Source organism: Anguilla rostrata, chromosome 9 (genome assembly GCF_018555375.3).
Source record: "Anguilla rostrata isolate EN2019 chromosome 9, ASM1855537v3, whole genome shotgun sequence".
NCBI lineage: Eukaryota > Metazoa > Chordata > Actinopteri > Anguilliformes > Anguillidae > Anguilla > Anguilla rostrata.
In genome coordinates this window covers 4,013,885-4,039,445 of record NC_057941.1, presented here as the reverse complement: position 1 = coordinate 4,039,445, position 25,561 = coordinate 4,013,885, and the positions used below count along the sequence as shown (strand labels likewise).

Sequence of the window (25,561 nt, the reverse complement as noted above, 5' to 3'; positions counted from 1 at the left end):
GGGGGTGGTGGGGGCCGGTTCGGGGTGGTGGGGGCGGGTTCGAGGAAGGAGGGGCGGGGGACGGAAAAGTGGACAAAAGTAATATAAAATGCATTAGAATTATAGGTTAGGAAATAACTTGTCAAGCATTGAGCAATGGTCTGTTTTTTCGTTTTTTTTCCCTGTGAAAACCGCTCTTGGTTGTTTTTTTTTTTGTTTATGAAAGCTATCCTTCACCACGACAACCAGGCCTACTGCACAACAGACATGTACAGTAACCAAAAACACTACGCTTTTCCTCCATCCCAAAACGTGTAGCATATTTTACACAATGAGGTTAAGTACCTTTCTGAAGGGTAATCAAACCTGCAACCTTTAGGCTATGAGCCCTAACATAAGTCTCTGGGCAGTGTGCCTAAGTATCATGCATCACTTATCCCATGATCCTGTGCTCACAAACAATTAATTCTCTTATGGCAGTTCCCAGCCAATAGCGAGAAACAAGCCAGAATTTATTATTACTTCGGTATTTTTAATCAAAGAATAAACGCACTGCCGGCAGTTTTAATAAGGATCACGATTCGCATTTGCACATGACATTTGGAATCATTTGGAAAAGCTTTTAAACATCCTGTGTGTGCACAGGGTTAACAGAGGCTGCCTGACATAAATTTACAGTATATTTCGCTAAAGGCTCGCTAGGCTTTCTTGCTAATTTAACGTCGTGGCTACTTCGCTATGAATACCGGCGCCATTTTATGATCCTCAAGCCTATGCTGTGCCTTTCACAACAAAGTGTGTGCCCGACCAGGGTGATAATTCAGGGAAGATGACACTACACTAACTGCCCTCAGAATGTAAAAATAGTGGTTTCTTTCCCCCCCCCAACATCCTTATTATTTTTTCCTATTATTTCTTCAGAGATCTGGAACCAAGGTCCCTCTGGACACTGACTTGCCAGTCGCACCCACACACTTACACACCCATGTGCCCGACAGCCCGTTACAGAAACACAGGTGAGCTAGCGAGCCCGTTGCTAACTCACAGGTGTAATTCTCACTGATCAGAGCTGGTAGACTGTGTTTAAGCTAGGGGTAACACTTGTAGGTAGGCACTAACAGTAGGGAGATATCAGCGGACATGACCAATTTGCACTCACTCTTAACCCTGTTGAAGCGAGAAGAGTCACTTTCTTCTGCTGTGGACTCTCGGTCATAGTTAGCTGAGGACCTACAGTAACCAAGGTGGAGATCATTCCTTCATAGTTTTGCACAAGGGGAAAAAACCGAAATCTTGAAAAAGACTGAACTGCAGCCAAAAAAAGAAAAAAAAGAAAAAGAAAACGCCTTCCCTCAATCAATAATCATTTCAGCAATCATCTTAAACAAATGGCACATCTTTAAAGCACATCTTTTTTAATTTGCATTTTCGCAGAAGAAGTCGAGAGGTTGCCTGTCACAGTTATGATAATGGAAACCCATAATGTCTCTTTTGTGTCAGGTCCATCAAGAAAACAAATGTGCGAAAAAGTGTCTCCTTTTACACTGACTGATTTGGCACACATGATTTATGGACCGGCCCCTTGAATCCTGGTGCATAAATTTCCTTCCAGAGGCATTTTGATTGTTTTCTTGGCACACCCCGCAATGTTAAGGAACATAATTATGAGAGTGTAGGTCAAAGCCGTGGTTTTATTTTATATCAGTCGCTACTGTAGTAGGGAGCAGCCACAAAAAGCCACATACTGTCTAGAAAACCTAACGCCATTCCACATGATACAAGACAATACACATGATACACGCTGCAAAAGAAACCACGGTGAAGCAGACAGCTTTCCATCTACAGAACAACCCAGCGCAAAAATGCAACAGTCAACTTCTGACCTCAATTCAGTTTGATTTTGCAGTAATATAATTATGTACGCGATTGCTATTTCTTTTTATTTTCATATGGGGAAAATGATGAGCCAATTTTTTTTTTTTTTTTAATCGGTAAAATGTTATCTTCAGTAAAATGACTTACTTTGAGAATCGATTAACACGTACAATAAAACATAACATCTTCATTCAGCAAATACATTATGTCTTAATTTCAATAACAGCACTGTGGAATTTAATGGACCCTATTATGCGTTAACCGATACGTTATTTGAGTTATTGAATTAGCAGAGAATAGAAATGTGGATATGCACAAAAGGAGTGGTTTACTGTACCAGACACAGTCTTCACGATCTCTGAGGTGTTCCTCAAGCCCACGAAGGAGAACTGGTACAGCCTCCAGGAGCGGATGTCCCCGACCTCCACCGAGCTCCGCTTCCACCTGTAGATGATCTCCTCTTTGGGGTAACCATCTGGAAGGAGGGGTGAGGGAGGGAGGGAGGGAGAGAGGGAAGCGGTGGTGATGATGTGTGTGTGGGGGGGGGGGAGGGGGAGGGGGAAGGGACAGACCTTTAGTCCGAGAATTTTCCAAGATTATAATTAATGACTCAACATCATCCCCCCTCCCCCCCCCCCAACCAACCCCTCACCTCACTGATCTCAACTGCCCTGTCACTGCGTGGAATTCGAATTTAGCTGGCATTCCAAATGGCCGACCGGGCCACAGAACACGACGGGCCGTGCGCTCGGCAAACAGGTCCGAGAACGCCGGGACCTCGCAAGAGCAATCCCACAATGCAAGAGCAATCCCACAATGCTAACTAAAGCCCCTAATTATGAGGGACCCCAAGTCAGCTCCATCTGATTTCAGCCCAGCCCTGAGCAGAGGAATCCACCAGGCAGGGCTAATTAGGGCACTACTGCACAGTACAAACTTCGGAATGTCCGCACAATGGCTCCCTAATTGAACAGCCCAGAGGCTTTTTCCGTAATGGGGGGCTGACGGATCTCCATGAAAAAACGTTATGGCAGGTGATAGCAGGTTCTATTCTTTATCCCCCCCTCACCCCCCACCGCCCCCCCCGTCTACATGAACATGCTTTCCATCTTTCAAGATGGAACAATTTCAGAATGAATTATTGATTAGATTTTTTTTTTTTTTTTTTTTTCCCCTTATTGAAGAATGAGTGCATTTCGCCGACGCGGTCCTCCAACAGACCGGTTTGCGAATGCATGGATTTACTCACTGCAGGACAGGGACATGCACAGGAGAGCCTGTGCCTCCATGCAGTATTCAGGAACACCGCCTGCAGACTTCAACTCATTTCAGCGGGAGGACGACATCCAACGCTTTCCATACATTTTTAATGCATTTTTTTTTCTTTACTATTTTTAGGGACACAATTCCCTTTCTTTCTGGTTTCTCTCAGAAGCTGTTGGGAGAAATTTCCTCTGGCGTCTTTCCTACGGCGTGTTTGCAATTCCCTAACAGCCTGATTACCATAATAACCCCCTCCTCCCCGCCCACCCAAATTTTCAGAAGACAGGATTGATCTGCTCGATCCTATCGGCTCGCACACTTGTCGTGTCGGGAACAGAGAAACCAACCCACACACCATAATTTAACTTCGAGGGTGATCCAGCATATTGAGGTCTAGCACATTCTATGCTGATGTCACGACGGCTGGTAACTGAAAGCAGGAGTTCTGGACCTGCTTAGACTTGAAAAACAGAATGTACTACTCAGGTGATCACATGGGACAGTGAGTCAGTTTAGCTGGTTTCATTCCGGTACGATGTAGTACAACCTACAAACACTATCAAATATGACAAAAAGCACAGGGACGAATGTCTATAAGCCCACATGATGATCAGATTACAATGGCTCTTAAATGATAGGTAAGATAGGTCATAAGTTGTGCTATCGGACGTGCACGAACCAGACCGCTAGCACCGCATAGGTAATCTGGCTCCAATGATGGGGAAAAGCAGAAGGAAGCATATGGGCCAGACTTACAGCTGAGAACCCCAGGACAGGAAGTCGCATGAAGTGTCAGTTAAGCGCACTGCTCGATGTCACTACAAACAAGGCGGGTACCACGTTGTGGAGCTCAGGTAAGGATGCGCTACGAGAGAATACGGCTCAATTAAAGGCTAGCCTTAGTAAAAATTCACATAGCAATGCATAACATGTGAATACACAGGAATACATGTGAATGCGACTATATTAACCAACGCAATAATTCACACAGCAATGCATAACCTGTGAATACACAGAATACATCAGAATGCTACTGTATTAACCTATGCAATAATTCACCTAGCAATGCATAACCAGTGAATACACAAGAATACATATGAATGCTACTCAATATTCACGCAGAGTGGTAGTAATGAGAACAGGAGGATGAATCATGAAACAGTTCAGGTAACCTGTTCAAGCAAAAAAAAAAAAAAACATAACCACGCATGGGACTTATTTCCCTAACCATTGCCCAACGCACACAACTGCTGCCCATCTCTGTAAGCTCCCTCAACGCCCCCCTCTTCCTCCCCAACACGGCTGTTCGGCAGAATCCCATCCTGAATAAACTCAGCAGGGAACGCCTGCCAAAGAAGAAACTGAGTCAGGCTTTTTTTCTCTCTCTCTCTGAAGAATCAACCCTGGCAGAAGAATGACCTTTCTTAATGGCACAATTATCATCATTGCTTTTAATTAGCAACCCAAAAAAAAAAAAAAAAAAAAAGTCTAATTCCCTGTCAACGCATTTTCATCAGTGTCATGTAATACCCTGTTCGCCATTGTCACGGCACAATTAAAAGCTATCGGTCGAGCCGAAGTTGTTAGAAAATAAAAAATTAATGAACTGTGGGCATGTACTGCAGGAATATCAATCAGCCTTCAGATCTCTACCGAACTCCTCTCCCTTAGACCCGTGCAGAGAATATGCTTCCAAATGCGCGGCAAAACATTTCAAACACTCCTCAGCTTTGGCTGCGTCTCAGCTCTCTCCAATGGCACCAAATTGTGGCGATCGCCAGCAGACAAAACGCAATCGCGAAACAAAAACGAAAAAAGGCGAACCCTTCTCATGTGATCAAAGACCACAGCATGCCGTGCTGTGAAGCTGCATTGAGAGTAAAACTCAGCACACATTCCCCACTCCCCACCCCCACACTCACTATTTTATTTTATTTATTTATTTATTTTACTCTGCAGAAACCCCCCACCACACTCCGCCGCTCCTAATGCATTCCCAGCAGCGAGGGCTATTTTTAGCCTGGATTATACCGGAGCGTGTAGAGTATCCGGCCGTCGTTCCAGATCCGCAGCATGCGATTGGGCGTGGTGATCCAGTGGGCGTCGGCCTTCTTGGAGTTGCGGAAGAAGGTGTCGGGGATCCAGATCTTGCCCACCATGTTGCTGTTGAGCCGGAGCACCTTCATGGTGCTGTTGAACTTCAGCCGCCGGTCGTACCAGGTCTGCGCGAAGAAGATGTCGATGGTGTACTCCTGTTTGGAGAGGGAGAGGGAGAGAGAGGGGGAGAGAGAGGAGAGAGAGGGAGAGAGAGAGAGAGAGAGAGGGAGAGAGAGAGAAGAGAGGGAGAGAGAGAGAGAGGGAGAGAGAGAGAGAGAGAGAGAGGAGAGAGAGAGAGAGAGAGAGAGAGAGAGAGGAGAGAGGAGAGAGAGAGGGAGAGAGAGAGAGAGGAGAGAGAGGAGAGAGAGAGAGGGGAGAGAGAGAGAGAGAGGGAGAGAGAGAGGGAGAGAGAGGGAGAGAGACAGAGAGAGAGAGAGAGAGAGAGAGAGAGAGAGAGAGGAAAGGGCGCGTTGAAGCTATTTTAGGGCGTCCGTTGCCAGACGATATCTCCGGGGCGGCCGCCGTACCGCGGGGTGGACATCGCCGTACGGCGCTAAATAATGGGCGTTTGGTTCGCGAGCGCTCCGCGGGATTCTGTCTGGGTTAAATATCGCCGCTGAACCGGGCGATCTTGAGGCACTCAACCTCAAAATTAAAGGTTTAGCAGCGATCCGGGCGTGTGCGTGCGCCTTTTGCTTTATAAAAAATAAAAAATAAATTTAAAAAAAGCATAATCTTTGTGACCTCTCTTGGCGGGCTGTGTCCGCACTTCTGAAAAACAGACATCGCCGTGTTCCTCGTTTTGCTCAAACGGTAGGAATTGGGGATGAAATTACAAACGCCCATTCCGTACATCGAGGACAGAGTAGAACCTTTCGGTTTGTTTGTTTGTTCTTTTTTTTTCCCGCCCACTTTTTCGCTCCATTAAACAGCTGAGGCCCGAGGTTCGAAGTGAAGTGGGGACAGAGAGGCGACCTGTGTGTCCTCGTACCCTCGCAGACGAGAGGCGTGAGCAGTTTACATTTCCACAGAGCTTAGCCCAACAATACACCAGAATATACACCACTGTGCCGTACACAAAACGCATCTAGGAGAGGACAAAAAAAAAAAAACAGCCACACCATCGCATCTACACACCTTGAATCCCAACACCGCCGGGGAAATCCCTAAACATCGAAATGTTCCCCCCGACTTTAAACTCAGGCCCTTTACAAACAAAATGTTCGAATTCGCAATTCATCAAATCTTGCTGCCCATACAGAGTATAAGCCAATCCTTCATGCCAAAATGTCAGGCTTTAAATATTACAATGAACTGGACTAATCTCCGTATGTCCACCAGTCCCTGGGCTTAGCTTCCATCTTCTGTCTGCAAATAGATGGAGCCTCTTGAAGCAGATTACCGAGTCATCTTTCCACACTTGCTATAAGATCCGTTTTTAGTTGAACAAAAAACAATTAGCCAAAACAAAACTGAAAATGTTAGCATTTCCTTGGGAAAAGGAAGGAGGGGTTCACTCCAGTGTCACCGAGCGATATAACTTGAACAAATGTATTTATTTATTTACTTTTTGTCTCAAGTAACATTCAGCAGACATTCTCAAAAAGGAATGGAAATAGGACACAAACACTCAATCCCTCCGTCTATTTTCTAAAGTGCTTGTTCCTGGACAGGGTCACAGGGGGGTTGGAGCCTATCCCAGCATGCAGTGGGCGAGAAGCAGGAATACACCGGGGACAGGTCACCAATCACAGGGTTCCCACACACCGTTCGCTCACACGCTCATGGCTATGGGCAATTTCGACACTCCAATTAGCCTAACCTGCATGTCTTTGGACTATGGGAGGAAACCAGAGTACCCGGGGGAAACACACACAAACACGGGGAGAACATGCAAATGCACACGCAAACACAGGGAGAACATGCAATCGCACACACAAACACAGGGAGAACATGCAAACGCACACGCGAACACAGGGAGAACATGCAAACGCACACACAAACACAGGGAGAACATGCAATCGCACACACAAACAGGGAGAACATGTAAACGCACACGCAAACACAGGGAGAACATGCAAACGCACACGCGAACACAGGGAGAACATGTAAACGCACACGCGAACACAGGGAGAACATGTAAACGCACACACAAACACAGGGAGAACATGTAATCGCACACACAAACAGGTAGAACATGTAAACGCACACGCGAACACAGGGAGAACATGCAATCGCACACGCGAACACAGGGAGAACATGCAATCGCACACGCGAACACAGGGAGAAGATGCAATCGCACACGCGAACACAGGGAGAACATGCAATCGCACACGCGAACACAGGGAGAAGATGCAAACGCTGCACAGAAAGGCCCTCGGTCGGGATTGGAGCTGGGTAACTTCTTGCTGAGAGGAGACAGTGCTATCCTCGGAAATTTATCCACCACAAAATTTATCGAGAAAAGACTAGCGAATCACAGAATGATAAAAATAAACGTGTTCTGAACTTCCACTTGCAGTAGTTTAAAGTAAACAGGGGAATGAAACTTAATTATGGACATTAGAAAAAGACAGACTGGTCCGTCGCTAGGGACACTAGCGTCCGCGTTCAAGTTACAAAACTTCTTTTCTTTTTTTTTGTGGGAGAAACTGGATTTGAGTTAATGAGGGACGTTAAGTGATCCAGCTCTAATCGTTAAAATGCCACTTTACAGTCGAAAAAGGAAAACCCCTGATGACGAGACAATGAGCCATACCAAACCTCCAGTCTCCCCGCAATCAGGTACAATTAAGTGCCACAGTCAGGTGGGATTCACTTACCATATTAATAGCATTTACCGGACCAATGCTGTTAACAAACATGTCCGTGTGGATTACAGTCGGTTTGACTGAAATGAAAGCAGAGAAGAGAGAAAAAAAAACAAAAAAACAGGTCACATCACACAGCAAATTAATGAGGACAGATATTGGATGCTTATGCTGCGGTCAAACACAGAGGTACCGCAGACGTAAAATGGGTGGCTGAGTCACTTGGTATTTATCAGCTTTAAGGCCATGTCTACTATTACATCAGCTGTAACCGGCTCAACCCATTTTACGCGACATGGCTCAGGAGGTGAGAGCGGTTGTCTGGCAGTCGGAGGGTTGCTGGTTCGATCCCCCGCCCTGGGCGTGTCGAAGTGTCCCTGAGCAAGACACCTAACCCCTAATTGCTCTGGTCAATGCGAGGTATCAATTGTAAAAAGCGCTTTGGATAAAAGCGCTATACAAATGCAGTCCATTTACCATTTATTTGTTATGATAGACCTTATTGCATTTCTGTTACATAAATACTACCACTACTTTACACTGGGCCGGCCAGTGGAGGATGGGCTCCCCCTCTATAGCCGGGTTCCTCTCAAGAATTCTTCCCATCTGGGAGGTTTTCCTCGCCACCGTTTGAGGGTTCTCTCCCCCTCATGTACTTGCTATTTGGGGGTTCAGGCCCGGGTTTTGCTCTGCTACTTTGTAAAGCATCTTTGTGACAGTTTTCTGGAAAATGTGCGAAACAAATAAAATTAATTTCATTTAATTTGATAAGGTCGATAAGTTTATACAGTCTGGCCAGGATTAAGCGTTGATGTTGATACAGTGCACCAATAAATGCTTATATGGTAATTTTTTGTCCTCACAGACACATAAATCAGGAATTCAGAAACAACAGACAAACTAATTACAAAACTGGGATGGCAGTTTAGTCAGTAATGGTTGCAGGTTCCAGCTGTATGAATGGATGTGTATTAAAAAAAATAATAATTAAATTAAGTTGGGTCTGGATAAAAGTGTCTGCTAAATAACAGTAATGTAATGTAATAAATAAATATAAAAGCACTCAAATGCAGACAATAAAGTATGATCTAATGTAATCTAATGCACTATAAGGCAAAAATTGATCAAATCCAGGCCTCTGCATTAATATACTTAGAGAAAATACACGTGATCTGTTAGGTGTGAACTTCGATCTTCGTGGTTCGATCGATGAGAGGCACAGCCTATCTCTCTTAGAATATTGCAGTCATCCACAAAATATGCACAAATACAGCAGTTTATTCAACACTTTCTGAATGATGAGAATTGTATATTATGTGCAATTAAGTATACAGTGTTATTTGTATAGCTTATAGTGTGTCTGAATTGTGTATTATTCCCTGGATAAGGGAACAATTTATATAGTAATACTGAAATTGAGGGATGCTCAAATTCAGTAGCAGAGAACTGAAACAGAGAAGTACACCACATTTAAAGAAAATTTTGCCAACTTAACTTTTTCACACAGTGTACTCAACAACAATACTCAACAGTAGGCAAGGGTGCTGATTTGGACACAGCCTACGAGTTTACTGAGAAGAACTACAGGTAACAGGACATGCTGCACTTATTCACTGCAAGTGAAGCTTCCCGCTTTGCTTCTGGGAAATGTAGTCAAAGCTGTGCTGAGTTAGGTGGATGGGGGGATGGGGGGGTATGTGTGCGATCGCTGTGGGGTGGGGGGGGAGAGGAGGTCATGTCAGATGTAATATTGCACAGCCCGGTGTCATACGGGGACCAGTGCTCTGTCATGTTTCTTCAGTCAAATCCGCTCAACATCAAACCGCAAAGTTCATCGCAGTGCACTGCACACGAGTGGGCGGGGGGGGAGTTACTTATGCACATGGTGAAAGGTAAAATAGCAGTGTAGGACGGCAGTTTCTAAACAGTTTCAAAAATAAATGTTACTAGCAGATACTGTAATTTTGCTCCGAATGAACCCTTTCAGGTGTGAGATGACACGTGATCTCTTTTTGTAAAAGAGATTTTGATCTCAATGGGACTTCCTGGTAAAACAAACGTTTAAATAAAAAAAATAAATATATATGTGATCAGAATGTTCTTAACTGAAAATTCTAAATAAATATGTGATCAGAATGTTCTTAACTGCAAATTCTAATGATGATGTAACGATCACTGCTGAAAACTGAGAGCAACGCAGTTCTAGAACACAGAATATTGAAAAAATAAAATAAAATAAATTCCAAATTAAACCACTCTTCAAAGGGTTAAAAAGATGAGATGGGCTACACTGCTCTCTCATTCATTGTCAAAATCGGAAGAAAAAAATCTGTGAATAAATTAGGAATTCACATACCACGTCGAACAGGATGAAAACCATGTTCGTTCAAAGAACATTCCAAGTAGCAGACATACAGCGATGTGCAGTCCCACTGCTTAACTTATCATCCTTCCCGGCCACGCTTTTAAGGCTAAGCCCAGATTTACTTCCTCATTTCTCATTGGACGATTGACATCGGTAAAATACAAAGGGAGGGAAAAAAAAAAAGCTTCATCCGCTCGTGGCCAGAACTGTAAAAATAGTCTACTGTAGGTTTAATGCACAGATCACTTTCTTTCATAACGCAATGGATAATGTAACTATGGCACAAGTGACAGAATGCCTGGCTCGGCTCAGTCACACACAGTGGATATAAACAGAGATGTATTAATACTTAAGCCAACCATCAAAATTACAGCATGATTCATTCTACGTCAGTGGTAACCAACCCTGTTCCTGGAGATGCAGGTTTTCACTCCAACCCTAACAATTTAGCAATCCACCTGAGCTATTTCACAGAGAAAACTGCACCGCTTTTATCTTACTCTCAGAATTGTTAGTGCTGCTGAGAAATAAAATCAATCTGTGGACATCTGAGTCTTCCTTTTATAAACTTTTTACAGTTCCTGGACTCAGTGGCATTAAACTTGAATGACCCGTTCATGGACTCTTAAAACAGAAAAAAAAAAATATATATATATATGAGCAACTGTGACACAACTATCCTCCAGGCAACCAAAGTATTATTACATTTTTTGATTAATTCATCGATCTGTGATTTTATCCCCCCCAAAAAAGACTTAATTATGAGTCTCTGCTGACATTTCTTGTTCTTGTTTTTTCAGCAAATGCTTCTGCCTATTTGTTGAGTTCCTTTCAGGCTCCAGATGGCTTATTTTATGAAACTTATATGATTAATCTGTCTTATATTTTACAGGATGCAGGCTATGGACAATTCAGGCCTGTGTTTATTGCACATCAATACACTGGAAAGGAAGCATTATTCTGGAAGTCCTGTTGAAATCACACCAAAAACAGCCCCTAAATTCATACAAATGCCTTGTTTTACCTCAAATTCCTAACATCGAATGTGAGGTGCCACCCAACCCTGTTCCTGGATATCTACTGCTCTGAAGTTTTTCACTCCAACCCTAAAAAAGGTCACCTGATTCTTCTAATTAGCAGCTCGGTGAATGACCGTTACGGCCCCAGTCCTAAGTTCTGTTTTCGTTGTATTCCGTTCTTCTGGTTCAGCATTTGATTGGCCGTTTCCATCTCTGGTTACTCTGTTTGGAAAAAAGCGGCTTTTGCCACCTACCAGCGGAGACTAGCTCTTCGAAATCGTGCTCGGTGTTTGTGCATAGCGATTGCATCGTTTGACTCGGCGTATTTGACCTCATTTTGTTTTTGATTCCGATTCCCGTCCAGCCCTTCTGCTTTGTTTGCTGATTAGATCTTTGTGTTTGACCACTGACTCGTTCGCTTCGACTCCAATTCTTGTGCTAGACCGTCCGGGTTTGTTTGCCCCATGATTTTGTGTGTTTGGCCGTTCGCTCGTCGTATTCAATTCCGATTCTCAAAACGTTCCCAACTGGACTACAAATTCTTCCATTGGCACACTAGTTATTTTTCCTTTGTTGTTTTTGAAGGTACTCTTCTGGGCGGAATTGTAAATCTCAGTTGGGGGTTTGCTTTTCGGACTACTGGTTCTCAGACTGCAGACTAATTGTCCTGAGGTTTAGTGTTCAAAGCTGCCCCGCTCCCAGTAACACTTCAAAGACAAGTCAGATTTCAGTTAGATTTGAAAAGGCTAGATAGGGAGCAGTCTGTAGTATCATTTTCCTTACCCATTTCACACCCGTTCTCTTTATCCTACATTCTTTGTTGACTGGTCTGAGGCCTAGGAGCCAGGGTCCATACAAAATGAGGTGTGCTTTTAGGGTTGGAATGAAACTACAGGTATAGATCCAAGAACAGGGTTGGGCAGCCTGTCTAGCTTGAATGAGCTGTGCTTTGTTAGTTTGGAGAGAAAACCTACAGGAAGGTAGATCTCAAAGAACAGGGTTGGACAGCCCTGCTCTACCCTTTGAATGAGGTGTGCTATGTTAGGGTTGGAATGAAAACCTACAGGATGATAGATCCAAGAACAGGGTTGGACAGCCCTGCTCTACCCTTTGAATGAGGTGTGCTTTGTTAGGGTTGGAGAGAAAACCTACAGGAAGGTAGATCTCAAAGAACAGGGTTGGGCAGCCCTGCTGTAGCCTTTGAATGAGGTGTCTATGTTAGGGTGAATGAAAACCTACAGGATGATAGATCCAAGAACAGGGTTGGGCAGCCCTGCTCTAGCTGTTGAATGAGCTGTGCTTTGTTAGTTTTGGAGAGAAAACCTACAGGAAGGTAGATCTCAAAGAACAGGGTTGGACAGCCCTGCTCTACCCTTTGAATGAGGTGTGCTATGTTAGGGTTGGAATGAAAACCTACAGGATGATAGATCCAAGAATAGGGTTTGGCGGCCCTGCTCTAGCTGTTGAATGAGCTGTGCTTTGTTAGGGTCGGAACGCAAACCTACAGGACGGAAGATCTGCAGGAACGGGGTTGGGCGGCCCTGCTCTGTTCTCTCCTGACCTGAACGTGGCTTCACGTTGCAATGCGAGGATACAGTATTTTTACATCAATGCCATAGCACAGCTGTATAAGTAAAACAAAACAAATAGCACTGACAATGTTTTTTTTTGCCAACAGCAACCACAGTTAACTCAAAAGACTGACAGGGAACTGTGCCTACCTCCTATGTCCGGTCGCAGCTTGTTATCATAGCCGTGTAATAGGCTGTTTAAGATGTGAGTGACATCGCTTTCGTACACTTTCGGAGTCAACACCCACGTTTTATTCGACACTTCATCATCGTCATTTTCAGTTTGGAGAGAGCTGGGGGGGGGAGAGAGAGAAGCAGAAAATAAGACGTTAGAAATGACATTAGCCCCTTCAACAGGGCAAAGGGACCGGCACCTCGCAAACCTCACATCTCAAACGCTACAGAAATAATCACAGCAAATCATAGAGGAATGAAAAAAAGAAAACATAATAAAAACAACAATCATCATCATCATCATCATCATTATCAGACACCGCCAGCATTAGCAGCAATGCCATCGTCGTCATCATCATCATCTTCATCACCATTAAATCAGAGTCAGGAGTGTCGTGTAGGGCTAACGAGAGTGAAATGCCAAGTGCGCACGACACAGCGATTCAGGGAAACACAAAGAGAAAAAATAACTGAAATAAAATTTAAAAAACACAATAAAAACATAATAAAAAAAACAAATAAAAAGGAAAAGAAAGGCCAAGAGAGGCAGAGAGAGACAAACTGAACAGCGGCAATCAGAATAATCGCGGGGTGCTGAGCTCATAAAGAGGTCAAGATGAGCAGCTCGGTGGTAAAGTGCAATGATTCAGTCTCACTCGTGAAACGTTCGAAAAAAGGCTAATTTCGTCCTAACCCAGTGGCCCGAGTTCTCCTCAGCCGTCTGCGTGTGGTGTTTTCATGTGTGTTCGTTACGGCTGAACGATCAGTCTTTAGCTCAGAGTTATTCACCCTCCTGAGAATCAGCAGTAAAAAATTTTTTTTTTTTTTTAAAGTATTTACATTTTTTTGACATAATACAAGGGGGCCTTGGATGGCAAAAAATTTCAGTTGCACTGAAAATATTTTCAAAAATATGATTTACTTTCATTTTTATTGCACGTCCCCTGTAGGGTAACTCTCAACATAGTAGAATATACGGCTTCTCGAGATTTAAGACCAGAGACCCACGTCCCCTTCAGGGGACAGAAACGAACGGCTGGGTCTTGAGAGGTTGAAATGGAGCACTCGGTCCTCCACATAGGTAGGCCCCACAGCCTTTTTTTTTGCAAATGTCTGCTTTCATCAGGCAGACTGGGAGACCCTAATGAATATTTGCTACTCCTCGCTACCTAGCCCCATTTCAGTAATTGCGCGATGAATAAAACATCTGAGAGAAGGAGCCAATAATTCCGCTGCAGTAGAAACGGTAACTACGTTCCCCGCGTGAACTAGGAGTGCCTAACGATATCGATGAAGGACACATGTGGGTGTGATAATTGAAACAGACAAAAAACAGCCTGTGCCCATGCTGTTTCTTTACATCTGGCTTCTCCAGTTCTGATTAACTTTAATGATTCTAAACTACAACAAGACCCCGCAATCCTCAGCACCTGAGCCCAATCTTCCAGCTCGCGTCGCCGAAAGATCTTCTCGCTGAAAATCTCTCGCCGTGAACCGCTCGAAGACGTTATCTAACACGCACACGCTCAAGGTTGTGAACTAAAATCGTAAGAATGAAAACCTTGTGTAATACCTCCTCGCACGTCACGCTCAGAATGGCTGCTGAGCAAAATTTGCATAGAACACTTCACAATAATGAAAGCACACATTTTGAGCAGCGGATAACAAAATTCAGTAAACAGGCAATGAACCACAGCTTCCACAGCTAGGCCTGTTCAAAAACAAAATCTGAAAGAATATTTAATACGCTTTATTAACCCTGAAACATGAACATGGATTTATGCCCGACTGATTTACACTCACTGGTGTAAAATGCACAAAATGTACCGTACTCCCAGTGTCCCTGCTATTGGGACGGTCATTTGCGATTCATTTTTTCAAGTGTTCCTCCCCCACCCTGTGATTCCACCCATCCATTCATTTTCTAAAGCACTTATTCCTGGCCAGGGTCACAGGGAGGTTCAGAGCCTATCCCAGCATGCAGTGGGCAATTAGCCTACTGTATGTCTTTGGACTGTGGGAGGAAACTGGAGTAGCCAGAGGAAACCCACGCGAACACAAGGCGAACATGCAAACTCTACACACAAACAGCCCTAGGCCGGAATTCAAACTCAGTACCTTCTTGCTGTGAAGCAACAGTGCTAATCGCTACACCACTCTTTGCTGTGATTTATCCACCTTAAAGTGAATGCACTCTTTTTTTAATAAGGCATTTACTCATTTCAGGCCAATCCGTCCACTGTCCACTTTGGATCAAATAAAGACACCCGTCAAATTTAAATTCTCCCAATTAACAGATTATGCCAGATACTCTTTGAACAAGCAGAACATCAGAAGCTATTCAGCACCGCACACAGTGAGGACCATCTTTTTCTCCTTTCCTGTATTTTCTGTGAATACATTTTTTTCTAATTACTATCATGCTTAGTTGTTTCTGATAGGTCTGTGTCCACCAGCTACAGGAGTTCATCAAAGTTTAAGAGCTAAACTACAGCTACAGCAACTGGCTAGCCACGTAACCTTGTATTTAAATGACTAACCTCCTTTGGCACATGCAACAGCTACATCCACACAGGCTCCACAAGCATAAATTAAGACTGCACAACACATCCAAGATTTACAGCGCAAAATGACTCTTTTAAAAACGCATCTTACTGCACGGCACGGATGCCAAGGCATACCCCATACACTACCGATCTACAACGTTCTACTGAGTCAAGCAGCATTCCACTGTGATTGTGTTTTACGGGTTACAGCCCTCGCTGCGTGTTAACACGAGCGCTCTGGAGACTTCTGATTAAGGCGAAGGCACCACATGCGACAAACAGCTCTGAAGTTTAGCTTTCTAATTCGGTAACAGGAGGCGCATGAATACCCCCCGCCCCCCCCGCCCCCCCCCGCCCCAGAAAATGACGGAGGAAGGTGCCGAGGTGGTGGAACATGATTACTTCCATTTAGGACCCGCAGCTGGAAGGCTTCCCCAGTGGAGACGAATCCAAGGTTTAATATCTACCTTTATTACAATAGCAGGTGGCAAGCCTCCATCAGATGTGTGTTCATCGCACACACGCACACACACACACGCACACATACATACGCACACACACACACAGATGCACGTACGCACACACACACATAAACATGCATGCACACATGTACACACAAACACACACATACACACACACACACACACTCAGACACTGTCGCCAACAACTGCAGTGCTTGGCTTTCACTTTTATAAAATAAAAATCCTTTAATTGTGGATACTATTGCCTCAGTCTTATGACATGAGCAGTTGGGGAAATATAAACTCAATGAAATGGTCTCTTTGGGCTGGAGTGTAATGGCAGAGAGAAATGAGGAAACATATAATGACTGAGCTGCAGGAGAACTTCACATTCACAGGCTAGCAGGCTAGCACTCCCCGTCCTCGCATCTCTTACAAAACACCTGAACACTAAAACCGCAGACATTAACACAAATGTAACAACTAACTATTCATGTACATATTTCGCACGTACGTACATCATCGTATACGGTACCTACAGTTTCAGGGAGGCCAAAATCAAGATGACACAGCAGGTTCATGCAAATGAAGAAGCTTCCAATAAATTATAAAATAACAAAACAGGTTTTTTATTCTCCATAAAACTAATAAAAGCCAGGTATCTAGGCATGACTCTCTGAAGCCCTGTAGGGATTTTGTACCCAGCCAGTGCAAGCTCTTATTATATGCTTCTCAAATGCTGCTGAGTTCTATAAGTAGCACAAAGGCACTAGTAAACACGTAGCATCTCTGTAGGCCTCCCCCCCAAAAAATCAACAATTTCATTCCATCTCTCTTTTTTTCACGAGGTAAAAAGAAAGGCAGAATTGTCACAGATGGGAGAAGGTGGGCCAGCGTGGGACCTCTCTCTCATTCCGTTAAAAAGAAAAGCAGGATTGTCACAGATGGGAGAAGGTGGGCCAGTGCGGGACCTCTCTCTCATTCCGTTAAAAAGAAAAGCAGGATTGTCACAGATGGGAGAAGGTGGGCCAGTGCGGGACCTCTCTCTCATTCAGTTAAAAAGAAAAACAGGATTGTCACAGATGGGAGAAGGTAGGCCAGTGCGGGACCTCTCTCTCATTCCGTTAAAAAGAAAAGCAGGATTGTCACAGATGGGAGAAGGTAGGCCAGTGCGGGACCTCTCTCTCATTCCGTTAAAAAGAAAAGCAGGATTGTCACAGATGGGAGAAGGCAGGCCAGCGCGGGACCTCTCTCTCATTCCGTTAAAAAGAAAAGCAGGATTGTCACAGATGGGAGAAGGCAGGCCAGCGCGGGACCTCTCTCTCATTCTGTTAAAAAGAAAAGCAGGATTGTCACAGATGGGAGAAGGTAGGCCAGCGTGGGACCTCTCTCTCATTCTGTTAAAAAGAAAAGCAGGATTGTCACAGATGGGAGAAGGTGGGCCAGTGCGGGACCTCTCTCTCATTCCGTTAAAAAGAAAAGCAGGATTGTCACAGATGGGAGAAGGTGGGCCAGCGTGGGACCACTCTCTCATTCCGTTAAAAAGAAAAGCAGGATTGTCACAGATGGGAGAAGGTGGGCCAGCGCGGGACCTCTCTCTCATTCCGTTAAAAAGAAAAGCAGGATTGTCACAGATGGGAGAAGGTAGGCCAGCTCGGGACCTCTCTCTCATTCCGTTAAAAAGAAAAGCAGGATTGTCACAGATGGGAGAAGGTAGGCCAGTGCGGGACCTCTCTCATTCCGTTAAAAAGAAAAGCAGGATTGTCACAGATGGGAGAAGGTAGGCCAGTGCGGGACCTCTCTCATTCCGTTAAAAAGAAAAGCAGGATTGTCACAGATGGGAGAAGGTAGGCCAGTGCGGGACCTCTCTCATTCCGTTAAAAAGAAAAGCAGGATTGTCACAGATGGGAGAAGGTAGGCCAGCGCGGGACCTCTCTCTCATTCCGTTTCTGGCGCACGGCAAACAGAAGTTGACACGAGGACTCCTGGCTACTCCACAACCCCGAGAGGAAAAAAAAAAATGTGCGCTCTCTCTCTCCTCTGCAGTTCATTATCCTCGCTGAGGCAGACTCCATTAGTGCGGCGAGCTGAAGATGAAGGTCCCCCATGCACCACCCCAACATCGCCACCGCTGTCCTGGCTAATGACAAACATCCCCTGACCCCTAAATCCCCTAATTAATTTGCGTTTTGGCTCCTATACTAGCACAAGTGTCAAGTTGAACCTACTTTGCTAAGACAGGCAAACATTGGGCTAACCCAAGACCCAGAGTCCCAGACTTAACCAAGACCCAAAAATTTTTGAAAAATTCAGCCAAGACTTCGGATAGAGCAGCTCAAACTTGCAATGGGGGGGCCATCCCATTGTATTTTAATTGATCTGTTCTAAATTTACAGATGTCTTTCACATCGATACGGCCCTCAGACATAAAACATCAAATGTAAATCCCAATTGAAGGTACAAAGAGATTAACCAGCAATTGCGATGTCCTCAGTACACCATCAGTGACCTGTAGAGAGACTCTTATTTTACAGTAAGAAGACCCTCAAGGATATTCTATGATACTCCTGTGTCCTATTCTTGCGGATGATGTTTTAAAGGACATCCCTAACCATTATCACAAACCTATGGACTATCCAGTTGATCTCCAGAACCTAATATTTATTGAATCTAAATGTTCAAAGCCTTAATCAACCTCCTCCCAAAAGAATAACCTGATTGTAGCAGGTATAAGAAGCTGAGTGACCTGATCATATGTCGTGATCAATCGTATTTATTGACCCTGGATACTAACACACAGTGCTACCCTCTTGTCAGTGGGTATAGGACACCTCAGTCACTCTGGATGATGTATGAGGAAGTGGAATCACTAATGTCCACAGTGAAGTTCTCAACTGCAGATGAACGCAGCCGTTCAGGGTCTGGCTGGTTCGGCTCCCTGACCACAGCTGGGCTTTTACAAGAAGATCTGAAAGCCACGAGGGTCTAAAATCCCCTCCGATCCATCACTAAAATGTTCCCAAACTCTTGACATCAAGCATCCCTTAGTTTCCCCTTAACGGGAAAAAAAAAATTGCCAAGACGAGGGGGAAACGAGCCGCCATTTTTAAAAATGACAAACAAGGCCGCTGAAACTCGCGAGCGCTAACCAGGGAGAGGATCGTAGCGGCCGGCGACTCCGTTAATCCTGAGCCTAACGAGGAGTGGCAGTTGGGGCTGCGACACGGCCTTCCAGAAGAGGAAGGCTGGGTGACTCTCGGGCTGAAACAGGCCACAGAGGTCACCTGACCTCTAGGCCGGGAGCGCAGATTAAACCTTAATCTCCTTTTTTCCGAAAATACACACAGTCCCGTTTCCCTTTGCCGCGCCCCGCCTGGCAGTGGTTAACCCACACACGCACGCTCTTTCCACTTTTTGGAAAAAGGAACCGACCGAAACAGGCTTGCCAACCTTTTGCGGAGCGCCTTAATTGTTTGTTGTCACTAACAGATGGGTCTGTGTGCGCACAGGCCGGCTACCAAAACCGCGTTATCAGCGATGACAGGGGGGGCTACGAATGGGAAGAGCGAGACACGCGCTTAAGACATGGGGCTCAAGAAAGCCCGGCGTCAGATTTAGAGACGACAATCAAGCAAAGCTAAAACACAAAAGCCAACAAAAAAACAAAAAAAGCCCAACCCCTTCCCACAGAAACCGAGAAGGGGGAATTCAGCTTTTTAAATTTAACACTCAAGTCCTGGGCTTTATCTCCCGACGGTTTTCCTTCCACGGCACGCCAAACCGAAACCGTACCAGCCGAAATTCCGAAAAAGGCGCGACTGGCAGCACCTCGGAGAAGAGACCGCCCATCGGACTACCCCGCCCGCCAACTTCAGACGTCGGACCCGTCGGGGCCGTGCCGCTAGCTCGCACAGCGGCGGCCCGGACGCCGAAATCGTTACGTAACTGGGCGGGAAAGTAGGTCCCGCGATTAGACTTACAAATGTGGTTTTTGTGTACTCAGTGTCTTACCGCCAATAATGGGGGATGCGCCACAGGAAAAAAACGGCCATCTTCACCTCTGCTAATGTTATTAGAAGGAATAGACTTTTATTGTGCGTTATACACTAGCGATCCCGTGAAACAGTAAAAAAATGACCAAAAAAAAACTGGCGCAAGTTGCATGTGAACACTTCCAATCAAAACAACTGTGATATGATCCCCAGTAATAATCCCTAAAAGAAAAACATCTGTATTATATTATTATTATTATTATTATTATAATAATAATAATAATAATAATAACAACAACAACAACAACAACTTGGAGGCAAGGCCATGTCAATATCCCCAGTGATTCCTGCTGTGCTGATGTCCACAGGAGGGGAATCCAATAGCATGCACTCACTCATTATAAGCCACCACCCTGCTGTTCAGGCTTTTTGTATTTCCACCGTGTACAAACATGGCATGGAGCGAACACGTAAAAAAAAAAAAAAAAAAAAAAAAGCACATGCTTTCCCTAGGAAGCCAACGAACTCCCACGGTTCCCACCTGGATGGAAATGGCTTCTAGAAACACATTAGCATCTGCACAAATAATGGATTTATGTATGGGGGGGGGGGGGGGGGGGCACCGTGAAATGGTATTTGTTTGTAAACATGTAGTTTTGGTTTTGAGTACTGAGGTCTGCAGCTATGGTGACTGAAAATGCCACTCTGGAAAAGGTTTTAAAAATGAGAATTTTTTGTGAGAAAGCCCTTCTGTGGAAATTACACGAGAATGAACACATTGCGTGATATTCTGAATATTGCTGATTCTGCCTGTTTCCCCCACCCCTCACGCCCACCCAATAAACACTGTTCATGTGTGTCTACACAGGCTCAACACAACATAAAGGCCACATAGCCTATATCTTGCAAATTAGAAGATGGAAATACCATCTTATATGGGCTGGAAATGAAATCACAGCTCGTGGATGGAAATGGTAGCACAAGAAACTGTGTCCCGTTTGAACAACTACCTGCATTTCTGTACAATGCAAATGAGGGTTTGATTTGATATGAATCAAACGAAGATTTCTGTAAACGTTTTTTTTTATTTTTAAAAGAGAGTCGGATCTGATTCAAAAGTAATACAATATGATGTTTTATTTTTTTCCCCCACAATTATATAAAAATGTCACTGCAGTTAAATCCAATCTAGGCCACGTAGCCTTCTGTCCGCATTTTACCGCGTTAGACTGAATAAAGGAAAAGGAATAGGCCGATCTATCACCCTCCATTTTTCAACCTCAAGGCAACACCAGACCTGTCGAAGGAGTACTATTAAAGCATCCGCTTCCTTCGCAAATGTTCATGTTTTCTTGGTGCAATGGCTCCTTATTCGCGACAAGGCTAAAGGGCGTACGATGCTGTTCTCTGATGGTAAGCTAGTTGACATCTCACTCCTCAGATATTTCCAAACGTAGGCGCTACATAGAAATAGGATGTCAAAGGAAATCGTGGTTCTCTTTCTTTACCTGATAAATGCACTCGGGCACCTCGCCAAAATATACCCTGAAACACGTAAATGTACAATCACATGCTGTTGTTCATACCTATTCTAAATGAGTAAGTTATTTAACGGAATAGGATGTTAGAAAACTGCCATAATAATGGGCTAGTGGGAGGCTCTGCAGACACCGGCATTTCATTGAAGTTCAACAGGAAGTGAATACTCTTTAATATGTTTTAGAAACAAAGCTTTTGTTCCGGACATCAAAAAATAGCTAATTTTATACCGTCACACATTCCGTAGGAATAATAAATTAGGATACGTTTACTCCACTTCCTGCGGCTACATTTATCGATTCTTTATTCCCTTAACCATTTATTCACAAGAACATATTGTTTATAGCAACGGGGCACTCGCTGTAACGGTTTTATTGTATGAAAATATAAAATGTCTCAGTCCATCCACGTAACGACTGTAACACCTAGAGATTACATGCCTTGTCGTCAGGCAAACCTTGTTTTCCTTTTTATGAATCGTTGCCTCAGACAAGAGCATCGTTCGAAAGTCTTGAGGAACCTGGCGATGTATTACTGTAAATCAGGTGATTATTTTCAGTTACATAGCCTATTTTATTTCTTAAACAAACCAGCCGATAGGTAAAATGCATTCCATTGGAAGATAATCAGGGAGGCACTGAAACAAGCGTAGCCTATGTTCTTGCTGAGCCGACCATACTCAACATAGCGACACAATTTCAGTCCATATCAAGAAACCTTAAGACGGCGATTCAAGGATAATGAAACCAAAGTATCCCTCAAAAATCTACAAATGAACGAATTTAACACAAGTAAATAACCCTTTTAGACGTTTTGAGCTTACCTTGTAGGAAGATTAGCGATTAGAAATACCCAGAGAATTATTTTTACAGAGTAAGCAGGCTTCGCCATCGCAGCCGAGCATTTGAACGTTAAATTTGGTGGAGCCATGATCAACGTCTTCTTTTTTCCTCTCTCAATTGCAGATGGACGTGTCCCTTTATTTACAGTGTATCTTCGCTGTGACACATTACGCACATAGCAGGCTGCATTAGCTTTCAGGTTTGGAGATCAGATCTGTTGCGGTGTTGCGGAAGCGGCCACAAAACCGACCAAAGGCGCAAGGCGAGCTTTCCAAATCTTAAGAAATAAATGCCAAAAATAAAAAATTACATAAACGCAGCGGCCCCAGAAAACCCTAAAATCCAGCAGATAGGAAAATGCATTGAAGCTTCTGTCTGAATGCAGATTAACTCTGGGGTCAAAGAGGAATTGATGCACGTTGCTGCAGCACAGATCAACACATGCGTGGTTTCATCGCGCGGAACCGTAGCCAGAAAGAGAGAGAAAAAAATAAATAAACCTCAGTTCTCTTCTTTTTCTATTTATAAAAAAACCCCAGGCATACGTCGGCTGCAAACATGTATACACGAAACGGCAAAATGCTCTCAATGGCCGCTCGACATTGTTATTGTCTCGTGGCTTTGTAGGAGGAACAGCGTTCGATGAAGATAGAGTTCTCTACACAAACGGCGCCAGGGAAGTGCTGATTTGGCTACGGGAAGCGTAGGAAATTACACCACACACGATCGGGGCAGTACGTGCTGCTATACGAGAGATATGGGGATGTCCATAAAAAGTCCAAAGCAATCAATGTACAGAAAACTCATCATCCAGCGAGGTTTGCGTTGTAATGTCAGCTAAGAAAATAACAGTGGGGATGTATAGTGTTTGGAAAAATACCAATTATGCCATTATGTGTTGAGTGCATAACTCTCATTACAAACCTGTCAGTGGTAAATAGCGTGTCTTTATTTTAACACATCGGGTTAGCAACAATTTATATTTTGGCCAAAATATATAAATAAATAAATAAATGTGACTCCAGAATAGGCTATTTTAAGTTGCTCAACTATTTCGATAATTACATAAAACAAATGACCATTTTATTAATTAAACGTAAATATGAGCAATGGAAAAACATGAAATGAACAGGCCTTACATCGCCTATAATTTATATATAACACATTTGATGTCCCACGGTTTCCAGATGCGGAAATGGGCTGAGACATCTGGAATAGCATTAAGTGCCGGTCAAGCCCGAAGCGTGCAAATATACCCGCGACATAAACAGCACAATTTCCAGTCAGGAATTTATCTTACAGTTCTTTTGGCACTTAAGGATAGACGATTGTGTCGAGGTTGACTTTTTATGAAGCGACACTTTGACGTTACCAATTTGTAGCACTTTAAGCACAAGTCTAGCAAGTGTTATTCAAGATCTTTCATCCACAGACTACTTTGCGTGCCATTATACTTTACCCCCTGCTAAGTACTTCAGATACTACACACGCCATAAAATTTTTTTTAAAAAACTCATTACCAATAGGAACGCTGCTCTCTTTAACTGTCCCATATTTACAAATCCCGCAGTTTTTAAGCACCATGGATAGCTCCACCAGCTTTCCCTACCGAACGAGCCAAGCCGGCAGGGCCACTGTGTGGTGGGTGGGGGGGGGGGGGGGGGGGTACAAACGGACACGTTGTCCCGGGCCGTGGGACGGGGGAGATGGTGGCAGTGGTCTGTGTTATTATTGTCACCGGCCCAGGAATAATTCAATAATATAATTTTGTCCGGCAGCCCCGGACGCCAAGCATGCGCATCGTCCAAGTTCTCTGTGAATCTCCATGACGTGTAAAATATGAGGCCGTATAGGTCAGCATATCAACCACAAGCCGAAATTTACACAAAAGCAATCCTTTAATAGATAATGAAAGCACATATACATTTTTTTTTTTGTGAGCAACCATTTATTTGAAACATTTTCCACAGGTAAGTATTCCATGTTCTTGTGATTATGTACGGACACTCGCATGATAGGCTACTTCACACACAAAAGTTAAAAAAATAAAAATTATAATTTTTTTTTAAACGAAGTGAATAAAGATCAAATATATACAATTGTTTTTGGTATTTGTCTTTAAGTTCAACAAACTAGTTGCACATGTACTTGCTTATTTGAAGTGTTTGAGTGTGCATTGAGTAACTGCAAAACGTTATCTTAACTGATACAATTTGTCTAACAAATTGTCTGGTGTAGTCTGAGTCATGCTAACATATTATGACAATGCGCGCATCGTTGGCGCCTCAAAATTCGCCAACGGGAGAGAGAAAATAGAAAACGGATTATAATCATTCATGCTTTAAGGCTGTCTGAATGGCGATGACGTCATCCCACGCGTCACATGTGCTCAGCAACGCTGCTCGTCGCAATGTGCTCTGGGACGACGCAAGCTCGGAGGTAATCACGTCTCCATTCGCCCCTGGTTTAATATTCATTCGAAGCGGTACGTTTTCAAATGCTTGTCACTTTATTTATGATTTATGTCCCTTTTTGTAGTTGTGCTCAGTAGGATAATTTGTTTAAATCTGGTCGATGGATATTAACATGCTCGTGCTTCCCAGAGCTTTTGAAATTAACATAGTCCACAGTCGTGTCCAGAATTACTGTGCCACATACCGTTTTTACCGTTGAAAATCACTGACAGTTACTACGGTCACCACTACCCTTGAATGCATTCTCTCAGCATAAATTTAAGTGGTTTGATCATCCATTCAGTCTAATAAGCTTTGTAGCCTATAATTTGAAAGAATATCTTTGTTTACAAAAGGGAAAATGGATGCTTTATGAACAGTGTCAGGATTACTTAATCATCGTACAACAAACTGAGTAGAGGATTTGCATGTGTAAAGGAAATGTCTCGTTAGTACTGACCCTTGCCAAAATCCCCTAAAACACACATGCATGCACTAATTTAACTAAAGGGCACAAAGAGCAGGTTTAATTTAAGCACATTAAATAAAATGATGTGTGTGTGTGTGTGTTTATA

At 43.8% G+C, this 25,561-nt stretch overlaps 1 protein-coding gene across 1 annotated transcript in view; it reads right to left on the bottom strand.

Annotated features, from left to right (window-relative positions):
- Window positions 1-23,245, bottom strand: part of gabrg2 (gamma-aminobutyric acid type A receptor subunit gamma2) — a 41,667-nt gene extending 18,422 nt beyond the window's left edge. Inside the window, exons 1-5 of the mRNA XM_064349556.1 lie at window positions 22,515-23,245; window positions 13,130-13,272; window positions 8,037-8,104; window positions 5,138-5,369; window positions 2,192-2,329 (exon numbers count right to left, since the gene is read on the bottom strand). Coding sequence (XP_064205626.1) covers window positions 2,192-2,329; window positions 5,138-5,369; window positions 8,037-8,104; window positions 13,130-13,272; window positions 22,515-22,621 — 688 coding nt within the window. The 5' untranslated portion in view covers window positions 22,622-23,245. The remainder of the gene's footprint in view (window positions 1-2,191; window positions 2,330-5,137; window positions 5,370-8,036; window positions 8,105-13,129; window positions 13,273-22,514) is intronic.
- Window positions 23,246-25,561: the final 2,316 nt, after the last annotated feature.